The sequence below is a fragment of the Pan paniscus genome, chromosome 21 (genome assembly GCF_029289425.2).
Source record: "Pan paniscus chromosome 21, NHGRI_mPanPan1-v2.0_pri, whole genome shotgun sequence".
NCBI lineage: Eukaryota > Metazoa > Chordata > Mammalia > Primates > Hominidae > Pan > Pan paniscus.
The window spans coordinates 43,512,813-43,529,371 of NC_073270.2; the positions used below are offsets into that span (position 1 = coordinate 43,512,813).

General features: G+C 38.9%; 1 protein-coding gene across 1 annotated transcript in view; it reads left to right on the plus strand.

The window, feature by feature from the left end:
- CTNNBL1 (catenin beta like 1) overlaps positions 1 to 16,559 on the plus strand; it is a 177,095-nt gene that overhangs the window by 91,297 nt on the left and 69,239 nt on the right. Inside the window, exon 11 of the mRNA XM_003805015.5 lies at positions 16,043 to 16,224. Coding sequence (XP_003805063.1) covers positions 16,043 to 16,224 — 182 coding nt within the window. The remainder of the gene's footprint in view (positions 1 to 16,042; positions 16,225 to 16,559) is intronic.

Genomic DNA, 16,559 nt, shown 5'->3' on the forward strand with positions numbered 1-16,559 from the left:
TGGCGCCAGTTGGATTTGTTTTTTTGGAGGGCATCTTTTTTTAGAGAACCAACTCTTGATTTTGATATAAATATGCATATGTGTGTGTACATATATATATATGCATATATGTGTGATATAAATATGCATGTGTGTGTGTGTATATATGGTCTACAATGCTTGTAGCATTTTGTGTATTTGTATACCTTTCCCCCGCCTTTAATTCTTTTTTCTACTTTTTTATTTATTCTGTTGCCCTTTTTCCAAGTTTGTGAGTTAAACGCTTAATGCTTTAAAAAATAATTCTCTTATTTAAAAATAAAAACATTTCAGGTTAAAAAATCTCCTTTTAATATTGCTTATTCTCTCTTCCCAAGTGATTAAGTCTTATTTTCTTACTACATTAACAGAAAATAGAGGCTATAAAATACATTTCTGAATTTGAGATTTTGTTTGTGGCCTTATACTTGGGTAGTTTTTATAAATATTCCGTGAACATTTGAATAGAATTTGTGTTTCTAGGGTGTAAAGTACTATAATTATAACATAAATCAACTTTGTAAACACATTCCATTCTTTTCTGTCCTTTTTATCCCCTAATTTGTTTAGTCTCTAACTATGGTTGTGGATTTTTTTTTTTTCTGTTTCTTCTGATCCTTCCCATATCTTTAGCATTTTTTTTTTTTTAAGAGACAGGATTCCACTATGTTGTCCAGGCTGAAGTGCAGTGGCTGTTCACAGGAGGCAATCACAGTGCACTGCGGCGTTGAAGTCTTGGGATATGATGATCCTTCCAAGTAGCTGAGACTATAGGCACCTGCTACCACACACCTTTACTTTTTACGTCATTTTGTGTTACACGTAACTCTTGTTAAAGACACATAACTGTGTTTTTTAATCCAGGGTGAAAGTTTGTCTTTCAGTAGATGAATTTAGCTATTTGATTTTATAGTGATTATGTTTAGCCCTTTTCCTGTTTGTTTTATGGTTTCCTTGGTTGTTTTATTGTTTTGTCTTATCTTTTTTTCACTTCCATTATTTTCCTTCTTCTTTGGAGATTTGGAAAATACTATTCTTTCTATTAGTGATTACCTTTAGTTTTTTAGAAATGTGGCTTTATTTCTTTGTCTATGAACGTTTGAAATTGTTTCTAGTCCCTTCAAGATCTGGCCTCTGCCTCATCCTCCTACTGCCATCTCTCTCATTCTTTCCTTTCTGCACATTTACATTCCACTCTCTAAACCAAACTATTTTAGATCCCTTGACACATTTTGTTATTATTATTATTTTGATGACTCACTTTTGATGTTTAGGCTTAAACTTCTCTAAGCAGCCATTTTCTTCCATATCTCTTCCCCCACGTCTGTCCTCACATCCCCACCCCTAAGTTTTGAAGGTTGGGTGCTAGCATCCTTTGCTGCCTCTGTCGGAGCACTTTCTGCACCATGGATGGTAAGTTGTATGGCTGTGTCTTCAATTGTACTGTAATACTTTTCAGAGTAGAGACAGAGTCTTCTTCCTCTTTGTATCTCCAGTATCTAGCAAAAGATACACCTTTGGTTTTCTGTGTTTGGTTTCTTAATTTTCTAAATTAATGAGAAACATTTTGCTATTTAGGATCATTGGCCCAAGGAATTTTTGGCAAACCGTGTTCATAGACCCAAAGAAAGAGGAGTTAAAAAGCCTATTGCCGAGAACTCAGTCTCTTTCCTGAACATATTTAATTCTGTTTTCCCTGTCAAATTTTTCAGTGCATGGAAAGCACAAAACGGGGCCATAGTGTGTTGTAATCCTGATCTTGAGGCTCAGGGGAGGCTAGGAGTCCACTCGAGTCCTGGGCTCGCTGCCCTGTTTGGCCTGTGCCCATGCTAGGCTTCAGAACAGAAGCTGCACAAGCTCCCCAAATGAGCTTATTCTCCTTTGCCTTTCAACTCTCTTCTTCCGTTATCCTCCCAGGTATTTAGGGTTATATTAGGTTTTCAGTTCTTATCACCTTTCTTCTCAAGGTTCTAAGAAGTCCTTCATGCAGATTTGTAGTCTCTGAGCTTTCATTTCCAGGAGCTGTTTGTGAAGCACTATTACCTACTCGCCCTTACCTCACAGCCCTCTCTCCTCTAGTTTTCCCTGTCACACAGGTGACTTTTCTCCATTCCTGTGTTCAAACTGTCTGGATTTCACAGTGCTTGACAGAATCAATAAGAAGAAAAGCTTTCTTGTTTTTCTCTCTTTGCCAAAGGACAGTTGAAGACATCTTGGAAAAGAAGAAAAGATTGTTGAGGTGATGTTTAAAAGTGGAACTCGTGCTGTGAAGAAAGCAGCGGGTAGCCATCCTAGAGTACAGGAACCAAAAAAAAAAGAAAAGGAATTTCTCATTTGCTGACATTAGTGTCTTGATAAATGAAAAGAAAAGATGAGGTAAGGGTGGAAGACGCAGAACCTCTCAAGCAGTGGACAACTGTGTACTGAAAGGCGGAGAGGACCAGAGTCTCTGATGTAGAAGGAAATGCTCCTTTGTGCATCGGGCAGCTCAGCCTGCTTCTTTCAGTTGGATAGTCAACAGTTAGGTTACAGTAAGGATGTTTGGATGGTCTTTGGTGAGCAGCAGAAGAATTAACATATGAACATGAACGAAGTGGTAGTTTTGTAGTCTGTGATGTTTGAGAGTAAAATAAAATTCAGAAAAGTCACAATTTATTGTGCTGTTTAACAAAGTGATCAGATTCAGAGGTTCCAATCCACAAAAATAAGACAAAATTATACTTACCTGGGGTGGCCGTTTTAGAATTAGTCAGGAAATGAGGATGGAACTGTAACAGTGCCCTCATTGTCCCTGGAGGGAGACTGGTTTGCCACTTCCGTTTCTTTGTTACAGATACCTCTCTTTGGTAAGATGGTTGCTACAAATAGAAGATTCCAATATATCAGGTTTAATTATAGCCTGCACTCTAAATCATTTGCTTCTTGCCACCACAAAGCACTTTTTAACAGTATGTCCTTGTATCAGAATACTTCAGTGTTCTGTAAGGAGCAACAGAGCCAGTGGGAGACAAAAGAATTATATTGTCAGTTTCCTTGAAAATGTTGACATGAAGCTTATTACTTCTGCTGTAAAACCCTGTTCCAGTTAGAAAGAGAAGAGACCACTGTGATCCCAGGGGATGTGTACAAATGCAGCTTTGGGTTATGTAGCATAAATACAGTGAACCCATCTTGGTTATTAACTGTAAAGGCAAAAAGAGAAATAGGAGGATACACAGCCACATCTGTTCCAGGAACCACCAGTTTTTGTTGTTGTTGTTGTTGTTGTTGTTCTAAGGTTTTCAATAAGATTTTCCTTACCCTAAAGAAAAATGTCTCTGATAAAGAAAACAAATAAAATGGCAATGGTATAATATGTGCAGAGTAAGTTTTTGCAGGCCCAATTCTGGACTGTGAGCTTGTGGCAAAGCATATAGATAGGCCAGCCTGGGGAACTTTGGATTTTTATTCCCTTGTTCTTTTCCTTACTCTACTTTGCTTTTGTTCCTAATGAACATCGGAAGGTCCAAACAATATTGCATTTTATTCTTGTCATCCTTTACATTTTTTAAGAACTAGAGTCTTTTCTTCTAACCTCCAGTCTCCCAGGATTCAAGTGCAAAAGCAAAATTATAATGGAAATCTTTAGAAGTCAGCTGTGCTTCTTGATGGGGCCGTATACAGGTTGTGTTCCAAGCTGCACATGCAGATCTTGCTTGTTTGTCTAACAAGGAGCATTCTCTTTCCTCTTCAAGCTTAATATTACCATTCTCCCATAGATGGATAGTGGTAGTTTGCACCTGTTCTCTAGGAACCAGAAAAATACTCCAAAACACAAAGTAATCCTTCCAGCAGTCCTCCAGGCTGGCGTTACCTTTTAATAAATGGGAAAGTGCTGTGGCAAAGAAGGTAGATAAACTGAATCAAGATTACCTGGCAGGAAGTGGTGTAAGGCCTGTCTGAGCCCTGCCATCAGACCTCATAGCTATTCATCATTCCAGTGTAGTTTAAATCACACATATTTAAAGTATACAATTTGGCGAATTTTGCAATATGTATAGACCCATCATACCCCCACTGCAAGCATGACAGTGAACATATTTGTCACACCCAAATGTTTCTTTGTGCCCCTTTGTAATTCTCTCCCCCTACCTCAGTGTCTTCAGGCAACCATTGATTTGCCTTCTGTCCATTATGTATTAGTTTGCATTTTCTAGAATTTTATGTAAATGGAGTCATACAGTGTGTTCCTTTTTTTGGTCTGACCTATTTCACTCACTGTAATTATTTTGAGATTCGTCCATGTTGTGTATCAATAATTAGTTCCTTTTTCACTGCTGAGTAGCACTCCATTATATGGATATATTGCAGTTTGTTTATTCACTTGTTGAAGGATATTTGGGTTTTCAGTTTTTTGCTCTTATGAATAATTCTGCAGTGAGCTTTCATGTGCAAATCTTTGGGCAGACATTTTAAATTGCTCTTAGGTAAATACTTAGTTAAATTGCTGGGTCATATGTTAGGTATACAGTTCACTTTTTAAGGCACTGCCATACTGTTTACAAAATGGTTATAGCATTTTAAAATTCCACAGCAGTGTGTGAGAGTTCCAGTTGCTCCACATGGAGCAGTATAGTCAGTCTTTTTTGTCTTAGCCATAGTTTTAATTTGCTTTTCCCTCATGACTAATGATGTCAGGTGTCCTTCATGTCCAAATTTGCCATCCATATATCTTTTTTGGTGATATCTCTTCAAATCTTTTGTCCATTTTGGGGGTAAGGGGTTATTTGTCTTATTGAATTTTAATAGTTCTTTATATATAATATGGTTTATATCAGAGGTTACCCCCTCACCCCCAGAATGCACAGCAGAAGGTGAGCGGCAGGTGAATGAGCATTACTGCCTGAGCTCTGCCTCCTATAAGGTCAGCAGTGGCATTAGATTCTCATAGGAGTGCAGATCCCATTGTGAACTGCACGTGCGAGGGATCTAAGTTGTGCACCCCTTATGAGAATCTAATGCCTTATGATCTGAGATGGAACAGTTTCATCCTGAAATCATCCCCTGCCCCGTGGAAAAACTATCTTCCACTAAACTGGTCCCTGGTGCCAAAACGGTTGGGGAACACTGATTTATATCATGTAAGACCTACACATCTTACAGATATTTTCTCCCAGTTCATGTCTTGCTTTTCATAACACTCTTTTGAAAATTTTTCTGTTTTGATGGAGTATAATTTTTTATTTGTTCCAGTAGTCTTTTTCTGTTGGTGTCATTGAAGATATTTATTCATTTTGTCTGTTGTCTACTGGCAAAAAGATGTTCAGAAATAGTAATCTGTGCCTATTTTTTTCTGATCAGTGTGGCTAGAGGCTTATCAGTTTTATTGATCTCAAAATATCAGTTTTTGTTTTCATTGTTTTTCTGTTTCTGATTTCAGTGATTTCTGCTCTGGTCAGTATTTTTTTTCCCTCTCTTTCTCTCTGTGTGTTTGTGCATGTATTTGTGTGTGTGTGTTTGAGATCAGTTCTTGCTACATTGCCCAGGCTGACCTCTAACTCCTGGACTCAAAAGATCCTCCTGCCTCAGCCTCCTAAGTAGCTGGGACTATAGGAATGCACCATGATGCTGGACTTTTAATCTTCATTATTTATTTTCTTTACATTACTCAGTGTTTAATTTGCTATTCTTTTTCCTACAAACTGCTCCAAAATCTGAAACTTTTTGAACATCAACATGATCTTCAAAGGAAATGCTCGTTGGAGCATTTTGAATTTTAGATTTTCTGATTAGGGATGCTCAACCAGTATAATGCAAATATTGCAAAACTGGAAAAAAAAATCAAAATTTGGAACACTACTTGTTCCAAGCATTTCGAAGGGATACTCAAAGGATACCCCTAAGGGATACCCCTAAGGGATACCCCTAAGGGATACTCAACCTGTAGGTGTTTACTGCTATAAATTTCCCTCTAATTGCTACTTTAGCTGTGTCATATAGATTTTGATATGCTGTATTTTTATCTTTATTCAATTGAAAATATTAATTTCTTTTCTGATTCATCTTTGACCAATGAGTTATTTAGAAGTATGTTGTTTAGTTTCCAAGTATTTGGGAATTTTCTGAGTATCTTTCTGTTACTGATTTCTACTTTCATACCATTCATTGTGGTCAGAGAACATACTTTGATTTCAGCCTTTCAAAATTTATTAAGACTTGTTTTTGGCCCAGAATACATTCTTATGTTGCTAAATATTGTATACTTGAATATGTATTTGCTGTTGTTGGGTGGAATGCTTTATAAATGTCAAATAGGTTAAGTTGCTGATCATGTTGTTCAAATCGTCTATATTTGTACAGATTTCCTGTCTTATTCTATCGATTATTGAGAGAAGAATATTGAAACCTCTGACTGTAATTCGGGATATGTCTATTTTTCCTTTCAGTTCTATCAGCTTTTGCTTCATATATTTTGAGTTCTTTTAGCCGCTTAAACTTTTAGAATTATATGTTCTTTTGTTTAATCGACCCTTTTATTATTATGAAAATAACTTTCTTTATCCCTGGTAATGTTCTTTGATCTGAAATCTACTTTGTTTTATATTAATATAGCCACTACAGCTTTCTCTTAATTAGTGCTAATGCATGGTATCTTTTACCTTCTGTTATGAACTAAACTGTGACCCTCTCCCCACCAAAATTCATTTGTTGAATTTGGAGATAGGGCCTTTAAGAAGGTAATTAAGGTTAAATGAGGCCGTAAGAGTGGGACCCTAATCCAAAAAGAGGCACCGGAAGTGCATGCACACACCTGTGGGGTAAAACCTTATAGGAGTGAACTTCTATTTCTCTCTCCAGGTTTTTATGCTTCTATTGTCATACATTTTTATTTCAAAATGTTATTAGCCCTGTTATACATTGTTGTTTTTGTTTAAGTGGTCAAGTGGTCAGTTATCTTTTTTTTCTTTTTCTTTGAGACAGAGTCTCACTCTGTTGCCCAGGCTGGAGTGCAGTGGCGTGATCTCAGCGCACTGCAACCTCTGCCTTCAGGGTTCAAGCAATTCTCCTGCCTCAGCCTCCTGAGTAGCTGGGACTACAGGCATGTGCCACCACGCCCAGCTAATTTTTGTATTTTTAGTAGAGACGGGGTTTCACCATGTTGGCCAGGCTGGTCTTGAACTCCTGACCTTGTGATCCACCTGCCTTGGCCTCCCAAACTGCTGGGATTATAGGCATGAGCCACCGCACCCGGCCAAATGGTCAGTTATCTTTTTAAAAGAGATTTTTGAAAATAAAGAGAAAAAGCATTTTATATTCACCCACTTATTTGCCATTTTCCTTGCTCTTCATTCCTTTGTGTAGATCCAGATTTCCATCCGGGGTCAGTTTCCTTCTGCCTAAATGACTTCCTTTAACATCTCTGGTAGTGCTGGTCTACTGGTGATGACTTCTGTGAGCTGTATATGACTGAAAAAATATTTGCCTTCATCTTTTTCTTTTCTTTTCTTTTGAGACACAGTCTTGCTGTGTCACCCAGGCTGGAGTGCAGTGGCACAATCTCAGCTCACTGCAACCTCCACCTCCCGGGTTCAAGCGATTCCTGGGCCTCAGCCTCCTGAGTAGCTGTGATTACAGGCATGCACCACCACCCCTGGCTATTTGTTTTTGCTTTTTGTTTGTGTTTTTTTGAGATAGTCTCGCTCTGTCACTCAAGCTGGAGTGCAGTGGTGCGATCTTGGCTCACTACAACCTCTTCCTCCCAGGTTCAAGCGATTCTTCTACCTCAACTTCTTGAGTAGCTGGGATTACAGGTACCCACCACAACGCCTGGCTAATTTTTTTTTTTTCTACTTTAAGTAGAGACGGGGTCTCACCATGTTGGCCAGGGCGGTCTTGAACTCCTGGCCTCAAGTGATCTTCCTGCCTCAGTCTCCCAAAGTGCTGAGATTACAGGCGTGGGCCACCGTGCCTGACTGCCTTCATCTTTGAAATATATTTTCACCAGGTATAGCTTTCTAAGTTGATAGGGTTTTTCTGGGAGTTTTTTTGTTTTTTTCCTTTCGGTACTCTTAGTTGCTCCACTGGCATCTGGCTTTCTTGGTTTTCGATGAGAAGTCTCCCATCATTCATATATGTGTTACTCTATTTGTAATTTGTCCCTTTTTTCTGGCTGTCTTTAGGATATTCTCTTTTTCATTGGTTTTGAGTTTATGTAGTTTTTTTCATGTCTCTGGTGTTTGAGGTTCATTGAGCTACTTGGGTCTCTGGGTTTATAGTTTTCATCACAGGTGGAAATTTTTCAGCTATAATTTTTTTTTTTTTTTGAGACAAGGTCCCTCTCTGTTGCCCAGGCTGGCATGCAGTGATGCAGTCTCAGCTCACTGAAGCCTCTGCCTCCTCCTCTACCTCTTGGGTGCAAATGATCCTCCCACCTCAGCCTTCCAAGTAGCTGGGACTACACAGGCATGCACCACTGTGCCCAGCTAATTTAAAAAATATATTTTTAGTAGAAATACAGTTTTGCCATGTTGCCCAGTTGGACATTTATAGTTTTCAAACATTTTTCCTGCCCCCATCCACCTTTAAGGGAGTATAATGATATGTATATGATATAATTATAAATTGTGTATTATAAAATATGATTCCATGTATATTAGGGTATTTGAAATTTTCCAACCACAGTTCACTGATGATTTGTTCATTTTTTCCTGTATTCTTTTTCCTTTGTGTTTTATTTTGGACAGTTTCTGTCATTATGTCCTCAAGCTCAGTCTTTCGTTTCTTCTGCAGTGTTAATCTCATCTACTGTATTTTTCCTCTGTAGCTGCTCAGTTTGGGCTTTTCTTCTATGTTTTTAGTTAACATGCTGACGCTTTTCTCGACTTTCTTCATTTTACGTATCAATTGTAGTTATAATTATGCTTTTACTGTCTTTATCTTCTAATTCTGTCACCTGTGTTATTTTTACTGATGATTTTTTTTCTCCCCTCTGTGGGTCATATGTTCCTTCTTTGAATCCCTAGTAATTTTTTATGGAAATTCAAATATTGTGAATTTTACCTTGTTAGATGTTGAATTTTTTTTTTTTTTTTGGAGGGGTATTTCTGTAAATGTTCTGGAGCTTTGTTCTAAGATGTAAAGTTACTTGGAAATAGTTTGGTCCTTTTGAGACTTACTTTTAAGCTCTGTTAGGCAGGACCAGATTAGTCTATGGCTAATAACGCCTCGCTACTGAAGCACTACCCATCTTACTACTCCGCCAGGTGCACTGTGAATTAATAAGATTTTTCTACCGTAACTGGTGAGAATACAAACTATTCCTGGCCCTCTGTGAGCTCTGGGATTGTCTTTTCTTACTTCTCTTAGGCAGCTTCTCTCTGCAGCAGTGATTAGTTTCCTCACATGCTTGCGCTTGTCAGTACTGGAGACTGGAAGGGGCCCTCTGCAGATCTCCGTGCAGCTCTCTGCTGTGAACTCTGGCTGCATTGGTCTGCTGGACTCCTAGCTCTGTCTCCTCCCTTCTCTGAGGCCTGGAAACTCTCCAGGCAGTCAGTTGGGTTCATTGCATGTGTTACCCTCCTGATGTCAAGTGTCTAAAAACCATTGTTTTGTTCATCTTTTTTTTTTTTTTTTTAACTTTCAGGGTTAGGGAGGGTGTAAATCCAGTCCTTGTTACCCCATTTTGACCCAGAGTGGAAGTCCAGCAGTATATGACACTTTTTAAGCTACATTTTCTTATTCTTTATTCCTGGTGGATAGTAATGCAATTAACTTGTATATTTATCTTATATTTAGCAACTTTGCTCTATCACATATCAGGCCTCAGTCATAACATGGTTATTTGTTGGAATAAGAAGCCCAAAATTTCAAGGACTTTCAATGACAGGTGTTTATTTTTCACTCATGGTTCATTCATCACTGGCCGTCAGAAGCTCAGCTCTACACCTTCTTTATTTCAGGACTCAGGCTGAAGGAGCAGTGCTTCATGGTACATGCCTATCTCATGGTAGAGGGAAGAGACCGCATAATGCAATAAATCTTAAAACTTCTCCTCTGAAGTGCACATGTTACTTAGATTCACGGTTTATTGGCTGTGCATAGTCACATGGCCAAGTGTGAGGTCTGTGGTGGGCGGTGGGGGTGATATGAGTAGTGATGTGTTGGAGCCAGCTCATGTAGGTTCATGAGAGCTGATGGTGCACATCTCTTCCTATCACTGCATTTAGTGATACCATATTAGTAACTTGAAATTGCCTGTGGTCGTATTTATTATTTATTTATTTTTTGTTTCTGTTTTTCTTTTTCCACCCACCCCACCCTCTGGCTGTGGTCCTATTGATCTTACTGTCTAATTCATAGAAATCCTGAATCCTGTAAAGTGATCTTGTATTTCAGACTCTAATGTAAGTGAACTTCATCATGCACATTGTAAGGCAAAGAAAATATGATCTCATGTGGCATTATCTGTATTTCTTGCCACGATTAGTTTATGGTTCACAGAATATTTTAAAGAACACCTTGTTGCTTTTTTTTTTTTTTTTTTTTAATCAGTCTCCCTTGTCCAGGAAAGGAGAGGGTTTTACCTCTTTCATTTGTCCTTCAAATAAGTTTCCTTCAAGGTCCTAGTCTTCTGTTCTGAATACTTTCTGTACCCTCCCAGGGTAATCTTACTCACACCATGGATTAATTACTGCACATAGATTTGATGACTCTTTCAAAATTTTCCCTATTGGTGACTTCATTATTGGGCTTCAGACATAAAAGTTCAAGCTGGACATCACTGCCGTGTTCCACAGGCATCTCAGGTTCAATCAGAACTCAACCCTTTGCACCCCCGCCTTTCTTACCAGTCTTTCTGCCTCTAATATTGTTTCTCTCTTCCTTCTGCTCCGCCATCCCCGTTACTGTCCAACACACTGTGGCAAGCATAATCTTTCTTATACACAAAAGTCAGCCTGTCTTCTGTTTTGCTGCTGCCCCTCTTCTTACTCTTTATATTCTAGCAGTACCATGCTCCAATTCCCTAAATGTCCCATGCTTAACGCCTGTCTTTGCATGTGCTCTTGTTTCCTTCTGCATGAAATACCCTCTCCCTCTTTGCGTATCCAAGAAAAACATCCCCTGAAGCTTGGTTCAGGCATCATCTCCTTTTTAAGTCCTCCCTGACTCAGACATGGTCAGCCCTCCTTCCTGCGTTCACTCTGCTTTGTATATACCTCCACCGTAGGACTTAGCTTTTCTCAGTCTGCCCATTCTCTGCATGTCTGTCTCCCCTGTGGACCAGACTCCTTGGAAGCAATGAGCTGTGCCTTGTCTCTGCATCCTGGACTTAATATCTGGCACCTGCTAGGTACCTCATAAATATTTGATGAGGGAACAAATGAACAAAGAAAATCATACTCAGAATCTGTGTTTATAGCAAAAGTGTTTTTGCATAATAAAGAAGAATAAGCTAATTAAAACTACAACAGAAAACGTTTTCTCCCACATCAGAAGGCTCACTGTTAGCAGAATAGGGAGCAGTGGATGACTCTCCATTTCCCACAACCCCCCAGTTTTATAGAGGCTAGCATTCACATTGGTTCTGGCGTGATCGACAGCCTGATGAACCCAGACAAGACTAAGATAAACTACTTGTCCTCCAGTAGAATAAATATTTCAAATAAAGTCAACCCAAGAAAGGCAGGCCAAACAGCTATTGATTGCTAAAAGCCTGAACTCAAGCCCAGTGAATATTCCAAAGTTCACCTCCATGCTGCTTGCCTAAATGGTGATCAATATGCAATTACTGCCCCCTCTAAACGTGTCTTACACTGCCTACCTCAAGAAGGATTTTACTTTTAAAATCTTTTGTTTGTTGAATTTGCTTAGGCAGGAAAAAAAAAGAGAGGCTTGGCTACACCAGAGTCTTTTGAATTGTATTTCAAACAGTTCTGTCTTATTTGTGAAATGGTTTGAGCGTATGCTGAATGGTAACTGAAGGTGCCCTATTTTATGACCGCCATTCATTTCAAGAGGCCTTTTCCTGAGTGACTAAACAATACAGATATTATATCTCAATTTCCTAAATTTCGCTCACATGGTTATCTGTCCTAGTCATGACTTTTATAAATTCAAGCTTGTAAGATGCTGAAGTCCAGCTGCAGTGAAAACAAGTCTCTGTTAGAATTTTCATCTTAATACAAAAAATCCCTTCATACTGAATTTGGAGCCTTGTTTACCTGGCTCCTCATATTTAAGATTTCATGCTTCTCTCAAATAGGCCTTTTTCATACCATTGCTGTAGTCAGAACCTTTGGTCATTTCTCATTTTTGTTGTTGCCAGAGTCTCCTAACTGTCCTCCCTTACCCCCAAGCGCTGTCATTCCCATCCCTTCTTCACATTGCTGCCAGATTAAGCCTTCTAAAATGTATCTGTCCAGGGCCGTCCCTTGTTTGAAATTCTCACGCCTTCTCGACGTCTACAGGATGGAGCCTGGGTTCCCTGACAGCATGTGTGGAGCCTGTCATGACCATGTTCCTCGCCGCCTCTCCTCAGTCATCTTCCACCACTGGCCATTCGGAACTACCTCTAGTTCCCTGGCTGGCACGCTCCTACAGGCTGCACACACCTTTGCACATGCTGTACAGCCACCACTCCCAACAGTGTCCTTGCTCTTCGTTCTCTGCCTGGCAAATACTCATTCCTTAGACTCGGTGCAGAAGTCACCTGCCATTTGACACCTTCACTGACTTCTCCCAAGGCAAATTATCTCCTCTTCTCATCATCTTGGACTTAATTTCCATTGCTTCAGACTTTCGAAAGCATTTTTATTTACCTCTTCTTACATTGCTTAAAGACAAGGACCTTATAACTCCTAGCAGCTAGCATAATGTCTGCTGCATAAAGACATATGCTCAATAGTATATGCCTTTTTTTCTTTGAAACTCAGTAGTTGGATTGATGGGCATTTATGAATCTTTGTATTGTTTGATTGATCCACAAGGGAAATAAAGATAGGAATAGGTTAGCATGAAGTAGGATGGCCAACGCTCTCTCTTTGCCCAGGATTGAGAAATCTGGGATGTGTTACTTTCAGTGGAACAGTCCTAAGTAAACCAGGATGGCCTGTAGCTCCAAGGTGCACTGTCAGCAAGCTTTGTACCTACTCTCCTTTCCTCCACTATTGGGACCCAGTCCTGGCTGGCTAGTCTGACCCAGGATAGCACTCTTTGTGACCAGTAGCACTTTAATAGTGCAGTGTTTTAATAGTGTTGTGTCTGCAAAAGACTGTCCAAAGGGGATATTATTTCTGATTCCTTTTCTTTGGCTTTCACACGAGAAATTGGATGAAAGGCTCTGGGTTGTTACCCTGTTTTTGATGAATACTGCCTTCTCTTGCAAGACCAGTCACCTCTCTCCAGCTGTTTATTTCTCCCTTGTTTATCTTTGGTCTCCACATCACCATTAGCTTTTCTTAAAAATAGTAGTTTAAAAAAATCTTGACCCGGCTTCCCTCTCTTGGGGTTCCTCCTCCAGGCTTTACTAAGGCGTAACCTACACTCACCCTTCTTACTTTCTCACCTCCTTTTACTTTTCACTCCACTTCTGCCCTACCACTGCTCTCTGGAAGGTTGCTAGTGGCTTCCTGATGGTGAAATCTGGTGGCCGTTTATTTTGCTTTTTTGACAGACTGGAATCTCTTCAGAAACTGTCTCCTTCCTCTAACTAAAGTATTCCCTGCTTGTCTGCCCACTGTACTTAACTTATTATTTTGTTACCTAGTTTTTTGTTCATTTATTTTAAATATTTACATGTATATTATTCTTTCCCCACACTCTCCCAAATACATGTAATTTGTCTCTCTCACTTTAATGTAACACATGGCAATCTCAGAACCAACATGTTGAATTGCATCCACTTTACTCCTGGAATCACTTCTTCACTTGGATGCCTTGTGGCCTTTGATACAGCCCATGTTTCCCTCCCTAATCGAAGCTAGGAACACTCTGCTCCTTGGCGTACCTCAAACACACCAGTCGCCTGTCTACAGTTCATTTCTATTTCAGGACCTCTGTGCTTGCTGTTCCTCCCGTCTTGAGTGTTGTTTTGCCCCTAAAATTTACATGACTGATTCATCTTATCACTCAGTTCTCAACACAATGTTACTCCTTAGGAGGCTTTCCTTAATAACTGAATCTAAGAGATCCACGCCAGTCATTCCTTCACATGGCCTTGTTTTACTTCCTTGACACTAACCATTATCAGGTATCTCAATTTCTCTTTGTCTCCTGCCTTGAGAATGTAAATTGCTTGAGAACTGGGACGCAATCTTTCCCAATCATGTGAGAGTTATCCAGTAAATATTTGTAGATTGAATAATACATGGGGAAAATTATATGCTGATTTATACTTTTCTCTGATCCTTTCATATTACTTTGGTCTCCCCAGATTTAGCTTTTTTTTTGGAAGCAGAACCCATTTCTTACTGTTTTCTCTTGTGTCTACCACAGTGCTAAGTAGTTGCCCAGTAAATATTGCATATTGGTTTGGTTGATTTATTTACCAGCTGTAGCAAGATAGGAAATGACTGACTTGCTTCTCTCTACTTCAGAGTATTTAAAAGAATAATTTAAGATTGTAGAAAAATTATGCTCCCTAGGGAAGTATCTGCAAGAATAGCAGCCAGTGGCACTATTATTCTATGACCTTTTGCTTCAAGAGGGAAAAACACCTTTATTTTTTTTCTTGAAAATAGTTTATGTTTTTTAATTCTATATGTTCATTATGGAAAAATGAGAAACTGAGATATAGAAAAAGGAAAAATAAGATGCAGAAAAAGCATCTGACACAACCCAACATTCTTTCATACCAATAGTTCAACTAGGAATAGAAGAGAACTTCTTCAACCATTGATAAAGAGCTTCTACAAAAAACCCGTAACTAATGTCATACTTCATGGTGAAAGAGTGGATGTTTCCCCCCTAAGACAAGGACTAGGATTTTCACTCTCATCACTGCTATTGGGCATTGTCCTAGAGGTTCTAGCCAGGGCAATTAGGCAATAAAATGAAATAAGAAGCATCTATATTAGAAAGGAAGAAGTAAAACTATCTGTTTGCAGATAACATAGTTTATATAGAAAATCCTAAGGAATCTACTAAAAGATTATTAGAACTAGCAAACGAGTTTAGCAAGGTTGCAGGAAATAAAACCAATTGTATTTCTATACGCTTGGAATGAGCAATCCAAAAATGAAACTAAGGAAACAATGTTGATAGCAGCATTATTCATAATAGCCAAAGGGTGGAAACAAACCAAATGTCCTTCAACTGATAAATGGACCAATTGTGGCATGTGTTATTCAGCAATAAAAAGGAATGAAGTACTGATATGTGCTACAACATGGATGAACCTTGAAAACATTGCCAAGTGAAAGAAGCCAGTCATAAGAGAACACATAATGTATGGTATCTACTTACATGAAATGTCTAGAATAGGCAAATCTATAAGACAGAACGTAGATCAGTGGTTGCTTAGGGCCAGGATGGGATGAAGAGGGTAGGGGGTGTTAAGAGTATGTAGTTTCTTCTCAGGGCAATGAAAATGTTTTATAATTGACTGTGGTGGTAGCTGACATATCTGTGAATATTCTAAAACCCATTGAGTTGTACATTTTAACTGGTAGAAATTGTATAGTATGCGAATTGTCTCAATAAAGCTGTTAAAAAGAAAAAAAAATGAATAATGAAATGTCTATAATCTCAACACCCCGAAATAATCTCTTATAATTTTAGTCTCTTTCTTTCCAGTCACTTTTAATGTACATTTTTCATGTGTAATTGTGGTAATGCTTCATAAAGAATTTTGAGTATTGCCTTTTGTGTTTATCATTCTGACTGTAAGAATTTGTCCACCCTATTGTAGACGTCTTCTCCTAATTGTTAACAAGTATGTAATATTTCCATTTAGATATATAATGTGTACAGCAGCAAATACCCTTTTTTTTTTAAGCTCTATAATTTCCCCATGAAATACCTTATCTGAAACCTCTTTTGTTCACAGGGAAAAGAAGATCTCCCGGAGCAGTGCCCTGAAAGTGCTGGACCATGCCATGATTGGCCCTGAAGGCACAGACAACTGCCATAAGTTTGTTGACATTCTTGGCTTAAGAACCATCTTTCCCCTCTTTATGAAATCTCCCAGGAAGATCAAGAAAGTGGGAACCACTGAGAAGGAACATGAAGGTAGGGTTCACTGGAAGAGTCAGCCTAATTTAGGTGCATTAGGAGAAATAGGGAAATGTGAACTACCTTGAAAAATTCTGACGTGTTTGGGGGATAGAGGGGAAGAGTGCTACCTTTTTCTTACTATTTTCTTATTTTTCATGAATGAAAAAGAGACCCCAGGTCACTGATAGCCTTTGTTGCACCAGTTCTCTGCTTGTTTGAATCCTGGTCATTCCATTTCCTTCTGGACTGTTAATAAGTCTGTGTGTGAGGGTTTTGTTTTCTTCACTATAATTTGTAGCGAGGTGTCTCTCTGATGGAAGACCCTTTAGAAAAGAGTAATGAGGTGGCAA